Raw genomic sequence first — 14,742 nt, forward strand, 5'->3', positions numbered from 1 at the left:
CAGTGAATTTGCAGAAAAGCAATTTCAGCAGAAAGCATTTTGTGAAGGGAAGAAAGTTTAAATCACTTCACCCAGCCTGTATTTCTTCTATAAACTGTTTTTACCATGTGCTCAGCATGGAACCAGATCCTTTCCCAGAGTTCTAAGAAATCTGGGCTTTTTTTTTTTTTTCTGTCTTGTTTATCTTTGTATGTTGATGTTCATTATCTCTGGAAGTTCTTTTGTGGAAGTTTACATCAATGAACTGAATATAAAACAGCTGGACATGTCAGAAAAACTTAATGTTCATATCTATAAGATTCACCAAGATTATGAACTCAACTGGTGTGACTGTCTTATCATAGTATGTGATTTCCCTGCAGATCTGAAAGAAAAAGTATTGCAGAGTTAGCATCAGTTCAGTTCAGTTGCTCAGTCGTGTCTGATTCTTTGTGACCCCATGGACTGCAGCATGCCAGGCTTCCCTGTCCATCCCCAACTCCCGGAGCTTGCTCAAACTCATGTCCATCGAGTTGGTGATGCTATCCAACCATCTCATCCTCTGTTGTCCCCTCCTCCTCCTCCTTTCAATCTTTCCCAGCATCAGGGTCTTTTCCAATGAGTCAGTTCTTCACGTCAGGTGCCAAAGCATTGGAGTTTCAGCTTCAGCATCAGCCCTTCCAATGAATATTCAGGACTGATTCCCTTTAGGTGGAAAAGGCACTGGCCAGGAATTAGAAAAGATTCAGATTAGTGTAGCATATTTGTGGTTCAAGGCTCTCCTTTCTATTTCTATGGCCATCGCAGACATCATTCATCAATCATAGCTCTCCTTCCTACAGAGCTTATACACAGACTTTTCCACACAGGCAGTCATTCCCAATCGATCAAAGATGGAATGTCAGTGGAGAAGCAATTTGTTGTTTGGACTTAGATTTTTTTAATAAATGAATATCACACAGAATGACTTAAGGCTAATCACTTAAACTTTCTGGACTTCTTTTATCTTCTTTATAAAAATGAAGTAATATCTCCTGCCTTACCTACTCCACAGGACCAGTGTTAAGGATGAAAACATATTCTATGAAGTATGACTTGCCATACAAAAACCAAGGAAGGGAAGAAGTCAGAGTTTATAGATTAATTGATCCTAACTTTAGGCCTCTGTCATTAGGTCCTACTGCAGTTTGGGGAGTAGGAAGTGAGGGTCGACAGTGGCCTGCTGCAGGGACTGGGGCACTGACTGCAGCAGGGCCTGCATAGACCCTTTTGAAGGAGGTCACCATTAACTTCATTACCTCCACCGTAGTTTGGCCTCAGGTCAAACGACATGGAGGGAACACAGCCCCCCGCCCCCATCAACAGAAAATTGGATTAAAGATTTACTGAACACAGCCTTGCCCATCAGAACAAGACCCAGTTTCCCCCTCAGTAAGTCTCTCCCATCAGGAAGTTTCCATAAGCCTCTTGTCCTTATCCATCAGAGGACAGACAGAATGAAAACCACAATCACAAGAAACTAACCAAACTGATCACATGGACAACAGCCTTGTTTAACTCAATGAAGCTATGACCCATGCTATGTAGGGCCACCCAAAATGGGCGGGTCATGGTGGAGAATTCTGACAAAACGTGGTCCACTGGAAAAGGGAATGGCAAAGCACTTCAGTATTCTTGCCTTGAGAACACCATGAACAGGATGAAAAGGCTGATAGGACACTGAAAGATGAACTTTCCAGGTTGGTAGGTGCCCAATATGCTATGGGAGATCAGTGGAGAAATAGCTCCAGAAAGAAGGAAGAGACAGAGCCAAATCAAAAACAAAACCCAGTTGTGGATGTGACTGGTGATGGAAGTAAAGTCTAATGCTGTAAAGAGCAATATTGCATAGGAACCGGGAATGTTATATCCATGAATCAAGGCAAGTTGGAAGTGGTCAAACAGGAGATGGTAAGAGTGAACATTGACATTTTAAGAATCAGTGAACTAAAATGGACTGAATTGGCTAAATTTAACTCAGATGACCATTATATCTACTACTGTGGGCAAAAACCCCTTAGAAGAAACAGTAGCCATCATCGTCAACAAAAGTACTTGGATGCAGTCTCAAAAACAACAGAATGATCTCTGTTCATTTCCAAGGCAAACCATTCAATATCACAGTAATCCAAGTCTATGCCCCGACCAGTAATGCTGAAGAAGTTGAAATTGAATGGTTCTATGAAGACTTACAAGACCTTCTAGAACTAACACCCCCCAAAAAAGGTCCTTTTCATTATAGGGGACTGGAATGCAAAAGTAGGAAGTCAAGAGATACCTGGAGTAACAGGCAAATTTGCCCTTGGAGTAAAAAATGAAGCATGTCAAAGGCTAATAGAGTTTTGCCAAGAGAACACACTGGTCATAGCAAACACCCTCTACCAGCAACACAAGAGAAGACTACACATGGATATCACCAGATGGTCAATACCAAAATCAGATTGATTATATTCTTTGCAGGCAAAGATTCAGAAGCTCTATACAGTCAGCAAAAACAAGACTGGGAGCTGACTGTGGTTCAGATCATGAACTCCTTATTGCCAAATTCAGACCTACATTGAAGAAAGTAAGGAAAACCACTAGAAGATTCAGGTATGCCCTGAATCAAATCCCTTACGATTATACAGTGGAAGTGACAAATAGATTCAAGGGATTCTGATAGAGTGCCTGGAGAATTATGGATGGAGGTTCATGACATTGTACAAGAGGCAGTGATCAAGATCATCCCCAAGAAAAAGAAATGCAGAAAGGCAAAATGGTTGTCTGAGGAGGCCTTACAAATAGCTGAGAAAAGAAGACAAGCTAAAGGCAAATTGAAATGGTATGGACCTAACAGAAGCAGAAGATATTAAGAAAAGGTGGCAGGAATACACACAACACCTATACAAAAAAGATCTTCATGACCAAGACAATCACAATGGTGTGATCACTCACCTAGGGCCAGACATCCTGGAATGTGAAGTCAAGTAGGTCTTAGAAAGCATCACTATGAACAAAGCTAGTGGAGGTGATGGAATTCCAGTTGAGCTATTTCAAATCCTGAAAGATGATGCTGTGAAAGTGCTGCACTCTACATGCCAGCAAATGTGGAAAACTCAGCAGTGGCCACAGGACTGGAAAAGGTCAGTTTTCATTCCAATCCCCAAGAAAGGCAATGCCAAAGAATGCTCAAACTATTGCACAATTGCACTCATCTCACACACTAGTAAAGTAATGCTCAAAATTCTCCAAGCCAGGCTTCAACAGTACATGAACCATGAACTTCCAGATGTTCAAGATGCTGGATTTAGAAAAGGCAGAAGAACCAGACATCAAATTGCTTTTGAACTGTGGTGTTGGAGAAGACTCTTGAGAGTCCCTTGGGCTGCAAGGAGATCCAACCAGTCCATTCTGAAGGAGATCAGCCCTGGATGTTCTTTGGAAGGAATGATGCTAAAGCTGAAACTCCAGTATTTTGGCCACCTCATGCAAAGAGTTGACTCATTGGAAAAGACTCTGATGCTGGGAGAGATTGGGGGCAGGAGGAGAAGGGGATGACAGAGGATGAGATGGCTGGATGGCATCACTGACTCGATGGCCATGAGTCTGAGTGAACTCTGGGAGTTGGTGATGGACAGAGAGGCCTGGTGTGCTGCGATTCATGGGGTCACAGTCAGACACAGCTGAGCGACTGAACTGAACTGAACTGAACTGATACCCATTTGAATGCAGAGTTCCAGAGAATAGCAAAGAGAGATAAGAAAGCCTTCCTTAGCAATCAATGCAAAGAAATAAAGGAAAACAATAGAATGTAAATGACTTGAGATCCCTTCAAGAAAATTAGAGAAATCAAGGGAATATTTCATGCAAAGATGGGCTCAATAAAGGACAGAAATGGTATGGACCTAATACAAGCAGAAGATATTAAGAAGAGGTGGTAAGAATACACACAAAAACTGTACAAAAAAGATCTTCATGACCAAGATAATCACGATGGTGTGATCACTCACCTGGAGCCAGACATCCTGGAATGTGAAGTCAAGTGGACCTTAGGAAGCATCACTAAGAACAAAGCTAGTGGAGGTGATAGAAATTCGAGCAGTTTAAAATCCTAAAAGATGATGCTATGAAAGTGTTGTACTCAATATGCCAGCAAATTTGGAAAACTCAGCAGTGGCCACAGGACTGGAAAAGGTCAGTTTTCATTCCAATCCTAAAGACAGGCAATGCTAAGGAATGTTCAAATAACCACACAATTGCAATCATCTCACACACTAGCAAAGTAATGCTCAAAAATCTCCAAACCAGGCTTCAACAGTACATGAACCATGAACTTCCAGATGTTCAAGATGCTGGATTTAGAAAAGGCAGAAGAACCAGACATCAAATTGCCAACATCCGTTGGATCATTGAAAAAGTTAGAGAGTTCCAGAAAAACATCTGCTTTATTGACTATGCCAAAGCCTTTGACTCTATGGATCACAACAAACTGTGGAAATTCTTCAAGAGATGGGAATACCAGACTGCCTGACCTGGCTCCTGAGAAATCTGTATATAGGTCAGCAAGCAAAATTAGAACTGGACATGGAACATCAGACTGGTTCCAAAGGAAAAGGAGTACATCAAGGCTGTATATTGTCACCCTGCTTATTTAACTTATATGCAGAGTCCATCATGAGAAACACTGGCTGGATGAAGCACAAGCTGGAATCAAGATTGCTGGGAAAAATATCAATAACCTCAGATATGCAGATGACACCACCCTTATGGCAGAAAGTGAAGAAGAACTAAACAGCCTCTTGATGAAAGTGAAATAAGAGAGTGAAAAAGTTGGCTTAAAACTCAACATTTGGAAAACAAAGATCATGGCATCTGGTCCCATCACTTCATGGCAAATAGATGGAGAAACAATGGAAACAGTGAAAGACTTTATTTTCTTGGATTCCAAAATCCCTGCAGATGGTGTCTGCAGCCATGAAATTAAAAGATGCTTGCTCCTTTGAAGAAAAGTTATGACCAACCTAGACAGCAGAGATATTACTTTGCCAACAAATGTCACTCTGGTCAAAGCTATGGTTTTTCCAGTGGTCATGTATGGATGTGAGAGTTGGACTATAAAGAAATCTAAGCGCTGAAGAATTGATGCTTTTGAACTGTGGTGTTGGAGAAGACCCTTGAGAGTCCCTTGGACTGCAAGGAGATCCAACCAGTCCATCCTAAAGGAAATCAGTCCTGAATATTCTTTGGAAGGGCTGATGCTGAAGCTGAAACTTCTATATTTTGGCCACCTGATGTGAAGAACTGACTCATTGGAAAAGACCCTGGTGCTGGGAATGATTGAAGGTGGGAGGAGAAGGGGATGACAGAGGGTGTAATGGTTGGATGGCATCACCGACTTGATGGACATGAGTTTGAGCAAGCTCTGGGAATTGGTAATAGACAAGGAAGCCTGGTGTGCTGCAGTCCATGGGCTTGCAGAGTCAGACACGACTGAGCAACTGAACTGACTGACTGACAGTTTGGGTGGGTGTGCCAATCTGCTGAACTCTGAATTCTCAGTGAACTAGCCTCTCTGAGAGCAGTGATTCTAAGATATCTGCCCCCCACACCAAAGAGGCCAGGAGGAACTTACAGTCTTGGCTTGTGGTGTCTTCCATCTCTCTTGCCAGGCACCTGGGGTTCATGGGAGAGCTGGTTAGTAAGACATTATGGCCTTACTGATAATGTCAGCAATAGTGGCTGCTGTCTTCGTATGGATGAGGCACTGAGCCAATCCCTCCATATGTATTATCTCATTTAACCTTGAATCTCAAATCTAAGGAAAAGAGATTCACTCTACTCTTATTTTACAGATGTGGTGATCACTACTCTGGCAGTTAAATAACTTACCCAAGGGCATGCAGCCAGTAAGAGATGGAGCTCAGACCCACCAAGAAGTACCTGGACTTTTAACCATTTCTTGTCCTTTGTTGACACCAGAATCTGTAAGATGACTGATCTAAATATTCAAATCAGAAAATGAAGCAGCTCGGTGAAGTTTTTAATGACTTAAAGTGGAAACACAGACACAAATCTGCAAATGCTTTCAATGCTGCTCTTGGCAGAACTGCTTCCAGCTGCCATCAGTGCCCTCCCCAACATCTGTCGGCAAGTGGGCTTCTGTAGGGAGACATTTATTTTTAACCACATTGTTGTCTCCACTTACAGAGGAGAAGTAACAAACTGAATTGAAAAAACTCGACCCTTGTGGCTTGCGGCTGAAATACATTTTCTAATATACGAAAGTTGCATGACAACTTTCTGGGGAGGCAGATCCCCAGAGATCCACTTAGAGAAATGATGGTGCTGGGGAAAGCAGGGCTAGCTTCTTAGGGAGGTGTGGAGTGAAGTTCATTAGTAAGAAAGATTTGCATCACTCACAGCACATCCAGCTCTGGCAGATGGGCACCATGTGCTGAAAACCAATCAGTTTCCAAAAAGCGGCCCTGCACTTTCTTTTGGAGTTGGTTAGAAGCAAATATTGCAGGGAAAGCGTTCTGGGCAGATTGGGAGGTGGTTAAGGTTTGAGTGAGAAATTGAAACTCGGAGTGTGTCAGACTCAGTATGTTTGGGGGGACCTCCTTCCGGTGGAGGAGGTGTGCTCAGGAAGGAATAGAGGGCATGCCAGTTTGCTCTCCTCCTTCAACTGACCGAGGAGCATAACCATCCCCAGGCTTGGAATCTTGCATGAGGAACAGAGTCTTCAACAATTAATGCCACCATTGTTAACCTTTTCAATTGTTGGATTTTTCCCTGAATAAAAAAATGTGTAACATTTTGATAACAGCTGTTTTATTTTTCCTTACTTATTTTTTTATAGAAACTTACTTTTGTACAACCACATGCCTAAATGATGTGTCCCATACATGTTAGTGAGATAATGCATGTGAGTGCATTGTATGCCATCTCAGACAGTAGATGCTCAATAAATGGGAGCTCCTCACATTGTTTACGCTTCCTGTATTTCACAGGACCCCGGGGCAGAGGGAAAGGCTGCTTTGTCCAAGGTTTGTGTTCAGCAATAACTAGACTAACCCAGGGTATCTTGACTCCTCCCACCTCTCCCCGAGTCAGAGCACCTCAATGCCTGGACCATGCTCTCCTTACATAACCCACAGCACTTTAGGGAGTAGCTGGGGCTGGACTGATTGGGAAAATGTGTTCTTGACAGCACAGTCCAGGGTCCACTGATGTAACCAGTGTGGGCAATGTCCAAACTCAGTGGCTTTGGGGAGGTGGAGGAAGGGACACATTCATTCACTGACAAGCTGTCTGTAGCCATGGAGGAGGGAGGGCAGCCAGGTAAGAAACTTGTTGGAAAGAAGACAACGCTTCAAGTTGGCAGGAGGTCGGCCAGCAACAGCGCTCATTTACTGGGACGGTCCACAAGCCAGACATGGCGCAAGCACTTCTCCTGACCAGCCAGCCCTCTGAGGCACATGTGTTATCCCAGTGTCCAGGAAAACATCTTAACATTTAGTTCTGGGGCCAGGAAGTAACGTACCAGTTGTTCATCCAGCAAATGTTTGTTGAGCTACATTTGTCTACTCAAACGTCATCAGCACTGGGAGTGCTATGGCGTCTACAAGGGACAGAGTTATCTCAGAGCAGCAGGACAGGCAGACACACAGCCATCCATACATACAACTACACCTTGTGATTGATACGTGCTAAGAAGGAAAGTAAGAGCACGCACTGTAACATGAACGTGATAGTTATGGGTGGGGGAGGGGACTGGTTATAGGGACACTCCTCTCTGAGGAGGTGACATTTAAGTGGAGATTTGAGGCAAGCGGGTATTGACTATGGGGCAGAAGCAGAGTAAAGAGCCTGTATCAGGGCGCTGAAGCAGGAAGGAGAGAACTGGCCAGAGAGCGAACTGAAAGGTCATCAGGCACTGTGCCTTCAGCATGGGAGTGCAAGACAAAGTGGCATAAGGTGATCCCCTGGGGCCCTGTGGGCCAAGCTGAGGAGATTGGCACTTTCCCTTAATGCAATAGGAGGCCAGTAGAGTGCTTTAAGCCAGCCTGTGACATGACTGGATTTATGTCTTACAAGGATGGCTCTAACTTCCCTTAGAGAAGGGATTTCAGAGGGGAGCAGGTGGAGGGAAGCTGTTACAGGTGATGGATGAAGATGACTTGGTTAGAATGGTGGCAGTGAAGGCAGAGAGGAGTGAATGGCTTTGAGATGTAACTTGAAGATGGAATCCACAAGGCTTGGCCAGAAGAAGGCAGAGTATTGGAGGAGAGGTAAGAGAATGGGAGTGGCACCAGGAGGAGGTGGAAGCAGCTTAGTCCAGCACTGACAGAAGGGTCTAGCAGTGGGACCCTGGCAGTGTGGCTTCCTTGTAACCACTGAAGCCAGTCTTGATCTGGATGCCTTTGGTGTCTTATTACAGCAAAATGACGGACAGTTCACGGTGATCCAGCTGGTGGGGATGCTGAGGGGTATCGCCGCAGGCATGAAGTACCTGGCGGAAATGAACTACGTGCACCGGGACCTAGCTGCAAGGAACATTCTGGTCAACAGTAACTTGGTGTGCAAGGTGTCCGACTTTGGCCTTTCCCGCTACCTCCAGGATGACACCTCAGATCCCACCTACACCAGCTCCTTGGTGAGTCCTTCTGGGTCTTTGCAGGTCAAAGTATGGCAGGAGTAAAAAGTGGCTGCACATAGTGAGGACCCATGGTGGGGCATACAGGGAGGGACTGCGACCAGAGCTCATTTGTTCTCTGGGAAAGCCAAATGCCGGGTGGACCATTCATCCGGGAGAAATGACAGCCACTGGTTGTTCAGGCAAATGTTAGGGCACAGGCTGTGAGGAAGTGTTGGTGTCTCCTCTGAAGCCATGCTGTTCCTGGCCAATGAAAAAGGATGTTTTGAAAAGGATGATTTGGGGGAGTCCAAACATTTGGTCAGTGGCACGAAAGACATCATCTACAGGGAGCAGGCTCCGGTTGGGTTGAGCACTGTGTCATCAAGTAGATTCCTGGTCCTGATTTGGGGCATATGCAGCAGCTAGTGATAGCTTGCAGAAAGCAGCAGCAGTGAGTGGTAGTTGGAAATGAGACTTTGGTTTCCTGACCAGGCATCCTAACCACTAGACCACAGAAGTGTGACTAGAGCCTAAATCCCCAGTCCTTACCTACCTTGACAAGAAAGAATTCTGATGAAGAGGTAGAAGGTAAAGAGAAAAGTAAAACATTTTTTGCAAAAGCAGAGTACATAAGACACATTGCCGAACTCTGTGACCCTCCCCTAGGTGCGCGTGCACTCCTTAGCCAAGATGGATTTCAACACAAAAGTGTCTGGGAGGATAGAAGCCAAACTTATTATGACCTGGCATCCCCTGACTTTTGACCCCCAAAGAATCTCTGTGCATGTGTAGTCTCTCCCTTGCCCCAAGGAGGGAAATATGTGATCTCTTGATCTTTTACTCAAACAAAATTTAGCCCTTCTCTGTTCCTGCCATGCTGGTTATTTTAAGGTGCCCACAAGAGACAAAGCCTGGCTATTTCCCTGTTTCTGTTGTTATTTCCATTTTGGAGAGCAAATAGGAGACTGATTGAAAATGCCTACCTGGGGCCCACCTATCTTCTGTCTCTGGAAGTGCAAACAGGAGGCTAGTTGTGAGTGTCCAGCCTGAAGCGCACTTTCATTCCTGCCCATGAATTGTAAACGGGAGGCCAGTTGTAAATGCCTAGCCCAGAGCCCATCTGTGTTCTGCCTCAGTTGTCTTCTCTGTCTCCATTACTTCCAGAAAGCTATAAGTGTCACAACTTGGTAATTGAACAACAACAACATGATGAGTACTCTCAAATTTGTATTTCTATCTCAGCCCCCTCCTCTACAGCCTGAACAGCTATAATCATCTGTGTTCAACTGCCTAGTTCACACAATTCCCTTTAGAACTTAACAGGTCCTAAATAGAGCTCTTGATTTACTTGCCAATCTCCTCTCCGCCATCTCTTCAGCTCAGTGGTTGCACCATTCTTAATGGTGAAACCTAGGAATCAGTCTTGAGTTCTCTCTGTGCCTCCCCATCCAAGTACAATCCTTCCACTAACCCTATGTTGTTGTTGTTTAGTCGTTAAGTTGTGGCCAACTCTTTTCTGACCCCATGGACTGTAGCCCACCAGGCTCCTCTGTCCATGAGATTTCCCAGGCAAGAATATTGGAGTGGGTTGCTGTTTCCTTCTCCAGGGGATCTTCCTGACCCAAGGATCAAACCTGTATCTCTTGCATTGGCAGGCAGATTCCTTACCATTGAGCCACCAGAGCAGCCCTGCCCTATTCCTATAGGTTTCTATAATGTCTGCTCCTTTCTTCTCCTCTCTGCTGCTGTTCAGTCACGTGTCTGACTTTGCTACCACATGGACTGCAACACACCAGGCTTCCCTGTCCTTCATCATCTCCTGGAGTTTGCTTAAATTCATGTCCATTGAGTTGGTGCTGTCATCTAACCATCTCATCCTCTGTCGTCCCCTTCTCCTCCTGCCTTCAGTCTTTCCCAGCATCAGGGTCTTTTCCAGTGAGTCAGCTCTTTGCATCAGGTGACCAAAGTGTTGGAGCTTCAGCTTCAACATCAGTTCTTCCAATGAGCATTCGGGGTTGATTTTGCTTAGGATTGACTGGTTGGATCTCCTTGCTGTCCAAGGGACTCTCAAGAGTCTTGTCCAGCACCACAGTTTGAAAGCATCAATTCTTTGGCGCTCAGCCTTCTTTATGATCCAACTCTCACATCTGTACTGTGACCCCACCCTATTCCAAAGCACCATTCTCTCTCACCTGGACTGTTACAGTAGCTTCCTAGTGAGTCTCCCTGGTTTCCTTTTGTCTTCAGACATCCATTCTTAACAGCATCAAGAGTGACTGATCTTCCTAATCCACCCACCAGCTATATCCATTAAACTTGCAAAAACAATACCTGATTATTATAAAAGTCAGAACAATACAGAGAAGAAAAAAGGATAAATAAAAACCTACAATTCCCTTAAAGAAGGGTTCGGTGAACTTTTCCTAAAGTGAGTGCCATATAGAAAATATTTTAGACTTCGCTGGCTAAGAGGCCAAATGAGGATATTATGTACATGATTATATAACCATTTAAAATGTAACCCTTTAAAAATGTATGAATGCCATTCCTAGCCCCTGGACTATAAAAAGGCAGGTGACCTGCCAGATTTGGTACTTAGGCAATGGTTTACCAACTCCTGTTCTGAAGCATCAGTTTCAACAGTTAGATGTGTCTGCTTCCACATTTTTATCTTTGTTCAAAAAGAAATTTTTTATTTTATAAAAATGGGATCATGCTGTGCCTGTTTTTCTGTGTCTTGTGTGTCTTTTGGGGATTCTTACTCCAGGTTGCTACTTTGAAAGTTTGTAAACCTTCACAGTCCACTAGGGATATATGGTGCCCATCTTCTAATATCTTTACCAGCATTGGAAGTAATCAATATTTAAAATTTTGCTAATCCAAAGATGAAAAATGATAACTCGTTTTGTTTTCATTGAATTTTCAACTGACTCCTAAAGATCTTTTTGCATAGTTATTGGGATTCATGTTTCTTCTTTCACTAATCATCTATACATGTATTTACCTATTTTTCTATTGGGTTACTTTCTGGTTTCTTAGAAATGTATAAGAATTCTTTTTATAGTAGAAATATTGACCCTTTTTCTGCCATATATGATACAATTAGTTCCTTCATGTTTTCCTGTACAAAAAAGTACAATTCTTTTTCATAAAGATTATTTTTTTCTTTTTGTCTGCTCTGCACCTTCATTGCAGCACTCAGGCTTAGTTGCCCCACAGCATGTGGGAGCTTAGTTACCAGACCAAGGATCGAACTATGTCCCCTGCATTGGAAGGCAAATTCTTAACCACTGAATCACCAAGGAAGTCCCAGTACAATTCTTTTTTGTATTTAAAAAAATGCACTTGTCTTTTTGATATTATTTATGATGCCCTTTGGCTTGCAAAAGTGGTTCATATTCATTTGGTCAAAAATTTATCTTTTTCTCTACTTGGATTTTTTGGCTTATTCTAAAAGTTCTCTCCATCCCAAGGTTATAAAATGCTTTTTAAAATTTCCTATACTATTTTATTATCTTGATAAGTTTGATTTATCATGTAACTATTTAATTAATCCATTCCTCTGTCTATTCATCACTCCACCCTCTTTTGTTGATATATTTCCAGAAAAGTTGTAGACATTAGTACACATCACCCATAAACACTTTGGCATATGTCTTTTAATGAGAGTATATATATTTGTTTATACTTCTTTCCTTGATTAAGGCAAAATTTGCATAAAGAAGTACACAGATTTTAAGTGTACATTTACAGAGTTTTAACAAATGCATACAACTATGTGACCCCAAATTCTATCAAAATAGAGAACTTGGTCGTCATACCAGGAAGTTCCCTCATGTCCTTCCTCTGTCCCAAATGTAGAGGTGCCTGCTGTTCTGGCTTTTTTTCAAATACAGGTTTCTTTCATCTCTTCTAGAACTCCTCATAAATGGAATCAGGATGCTCTTCATGCCTGACTGCTTTCTTTTAGCATTCTGAGTATGAGATCCTTTCCTGTTGCTGAGTGAAGCAGTCATTTTTTCTTAATTACTGTAACAGTCTATGTTTATCCATCTTCTTGTTGGTAGACACCAGGGCTATTCTCAAATATGATTTTGAATATGTTAGGACATATATTTTTATTGTGTTGTTATGCAGGTAAATATAGAAAATTATATCAACACCATTATTGAAGATATTTTCCATATTTTATTGGCCCATATGTCATTCTTGTCATATGTTAAGTTCCTTACATAAACAGTGTTTTGATTCTAAAATCTCCTCCATTGGTCAATTTATTTATTCTTATGCCCAACCATATTATTCTAATTATAGTAACTTTATCAAAAGTTTTACTTTCAGTATTATTCTGATTATATTAATTTTAGCAAGAGTTTTACTGTTTGGATAAATTAAAGTATCTTCATTCATCTTTAAAAAATCTTGGCTCTTTTCAAATGTATTTTCTTTCAACTTAAGATCACTTTGTCTAGTGATCTACCTAAAACTACCTAGTAATACATATACACTCACATATGAGTTTTGAATGGAACGCTATTCTACATTTGGAAAGCTTGACATTTTAATGACCTTGAGTCACATAAATAATAATGTGAACCAAACATACAGTCTGTATATGCCTTACACTGAAAGTTTCTTAGATGTAAAGCTTCCTATGTTATTGTCCTGCACACATTATTTAGATCATCTGTTGTGACTTTGTATGTGTTTCTTCTAAATGATGAAGTGTATAAACTCCTAAACCTAACAGCTTTCAGGATCCATTTTACCATATTATTCTTCCATGTTTTTCCTTTTATTCAAAATAGAGAAAATTATCATGTTTTATGACTAAACTATTTATGTTTCTAAAAATGCAGTTTATTCACATGAAAAATATTTATTGATCATCTACTATGTGCCAATCCTGGGCTACAATCTGGAGGCACAATTAGGATTGAAAAGAGACAGCATTACTGTTCTCACATTACTCACAACTGAATGAGGAAAGGGAAGCTTAGTCAGATGCATACACAAATAAGTGCATAATTGACAGTTGAGATGAGAGTCACTGTATTCTGTGACAGCATGAAGAAAATAATACATAAGAAAAACAGCCTTATTAGATCTAGGGGAATTAAGGAGAGCTTTCAGAGGAGATGGGCTCCAGCAAAGTCAACCAAATGCATAAGGTAGGTTAGAGCACTGAGAAACATAAGTAGTACATACAAAGGACTTGTGTCAATAGGGAAGGTGGAATTTTAGAAAAGCTGAGAGAGGACACCTGTACTTGGCATTTGGATAAAGAAGGGAAACTGACCAATGAGGTCAGCAGTAGTTACATTAGATGGGGCCTCCTGGACATTTGTGATGGAATTTACTGCCTTAGAGCAATAAGCAGTCATTCTGTGTATGGGGGTAGGGGTGGGGGGAGAGAAGGGTGTACACCGATACACACACATGACCCAAAGGTGATTAATTTCCATTTTAGAAAAATAACCTGGTTTTACCTCTTGCTTTTTCTTTCCAATATCTTCCCTCCCTTCTTTATAAACAAACAAAAAACCTCTCTTGGCTTCCTTTCTTTCTTTCTTTCTTTCTCCAAAAGACCATTTGGCAGTCCCAGCTTAGGTAGCCTGACCTAGAGAAGTAAACCCTAGCAGGAATTGAGACTCACAGGTGAGGGAGCTGGAAACCCAATATGATTGAGATATTAGCTATATACATAGAGATATTGAAAATTATATTGGAGATAATGGAAGCTTTTGGAAAAGGAGGTACAAATATGGAAAGCATGAAAGCTAGAATGAATTATGTGAACTGAAGTACAAATAAGGAAAATGTATCCCCTCAGACTTCTGAGGCTTTGTCTTCAAAGTTGCTGTTGAATAAATAGCCTCTCCATGTTTAAAAAAATTGAACTGGAATTGGAGGTATCAGTGTGAAACTTGTGGTTTTCAATATAAAAAGAGATAAATAAATATGAGCTGAGAATGCCTCAAAGCAATGGCACCCATGTAGCAAAAAATACACCTGGCACTCAGATCTTGGATTCTATATTCTCTTCTATACTAAAAGCAACCAGGACTCACTAGCTAAATGGCCCCTTCCAGGGCCTAGACAGAGGA

At 42.0% G+C, this 14,742-nt stretch overlaps 1 protein-coding gene across 1 annotated transcript in view; it reads left to right on the forward strand.

The window, feature by feature from the left end:
• Window positions 1-14,742, forward strand: part of EPHB1 (EPH receptor B1) — a 455,697-nt gene that overhangs the window by 391,155 nt on the left and 49,800 nt on the right. Inside the window, exon 12 of the mRNA XM_040233096.1 lies at window positions 8,438-8,653. Within this exon, the coding sequence (XP_040089030.1) occupies window positions 8,438-8,653 (216 nt within the window). The remainder of the gene's footprint in view (window positions 1-8,437; window positions 8,654-14,742) is intronic.

Source organism: Oryx dammah, unplaced genomic scaffold, assembly GCF_014754425.2.
Source record: "Oryx dammah isolate SB20612 unplaced genomic scaffold, SCBI_Odam_1.1 HiC_scaffold_2, whole genome shotgun sequence".
In the NCBI taxonomy this organism is placed as follows: Eukaryota; Metazoa; Chordata; class Mammalia; order Artiodactyla; family Bovidae; genus Oryx; species Oryx dammah.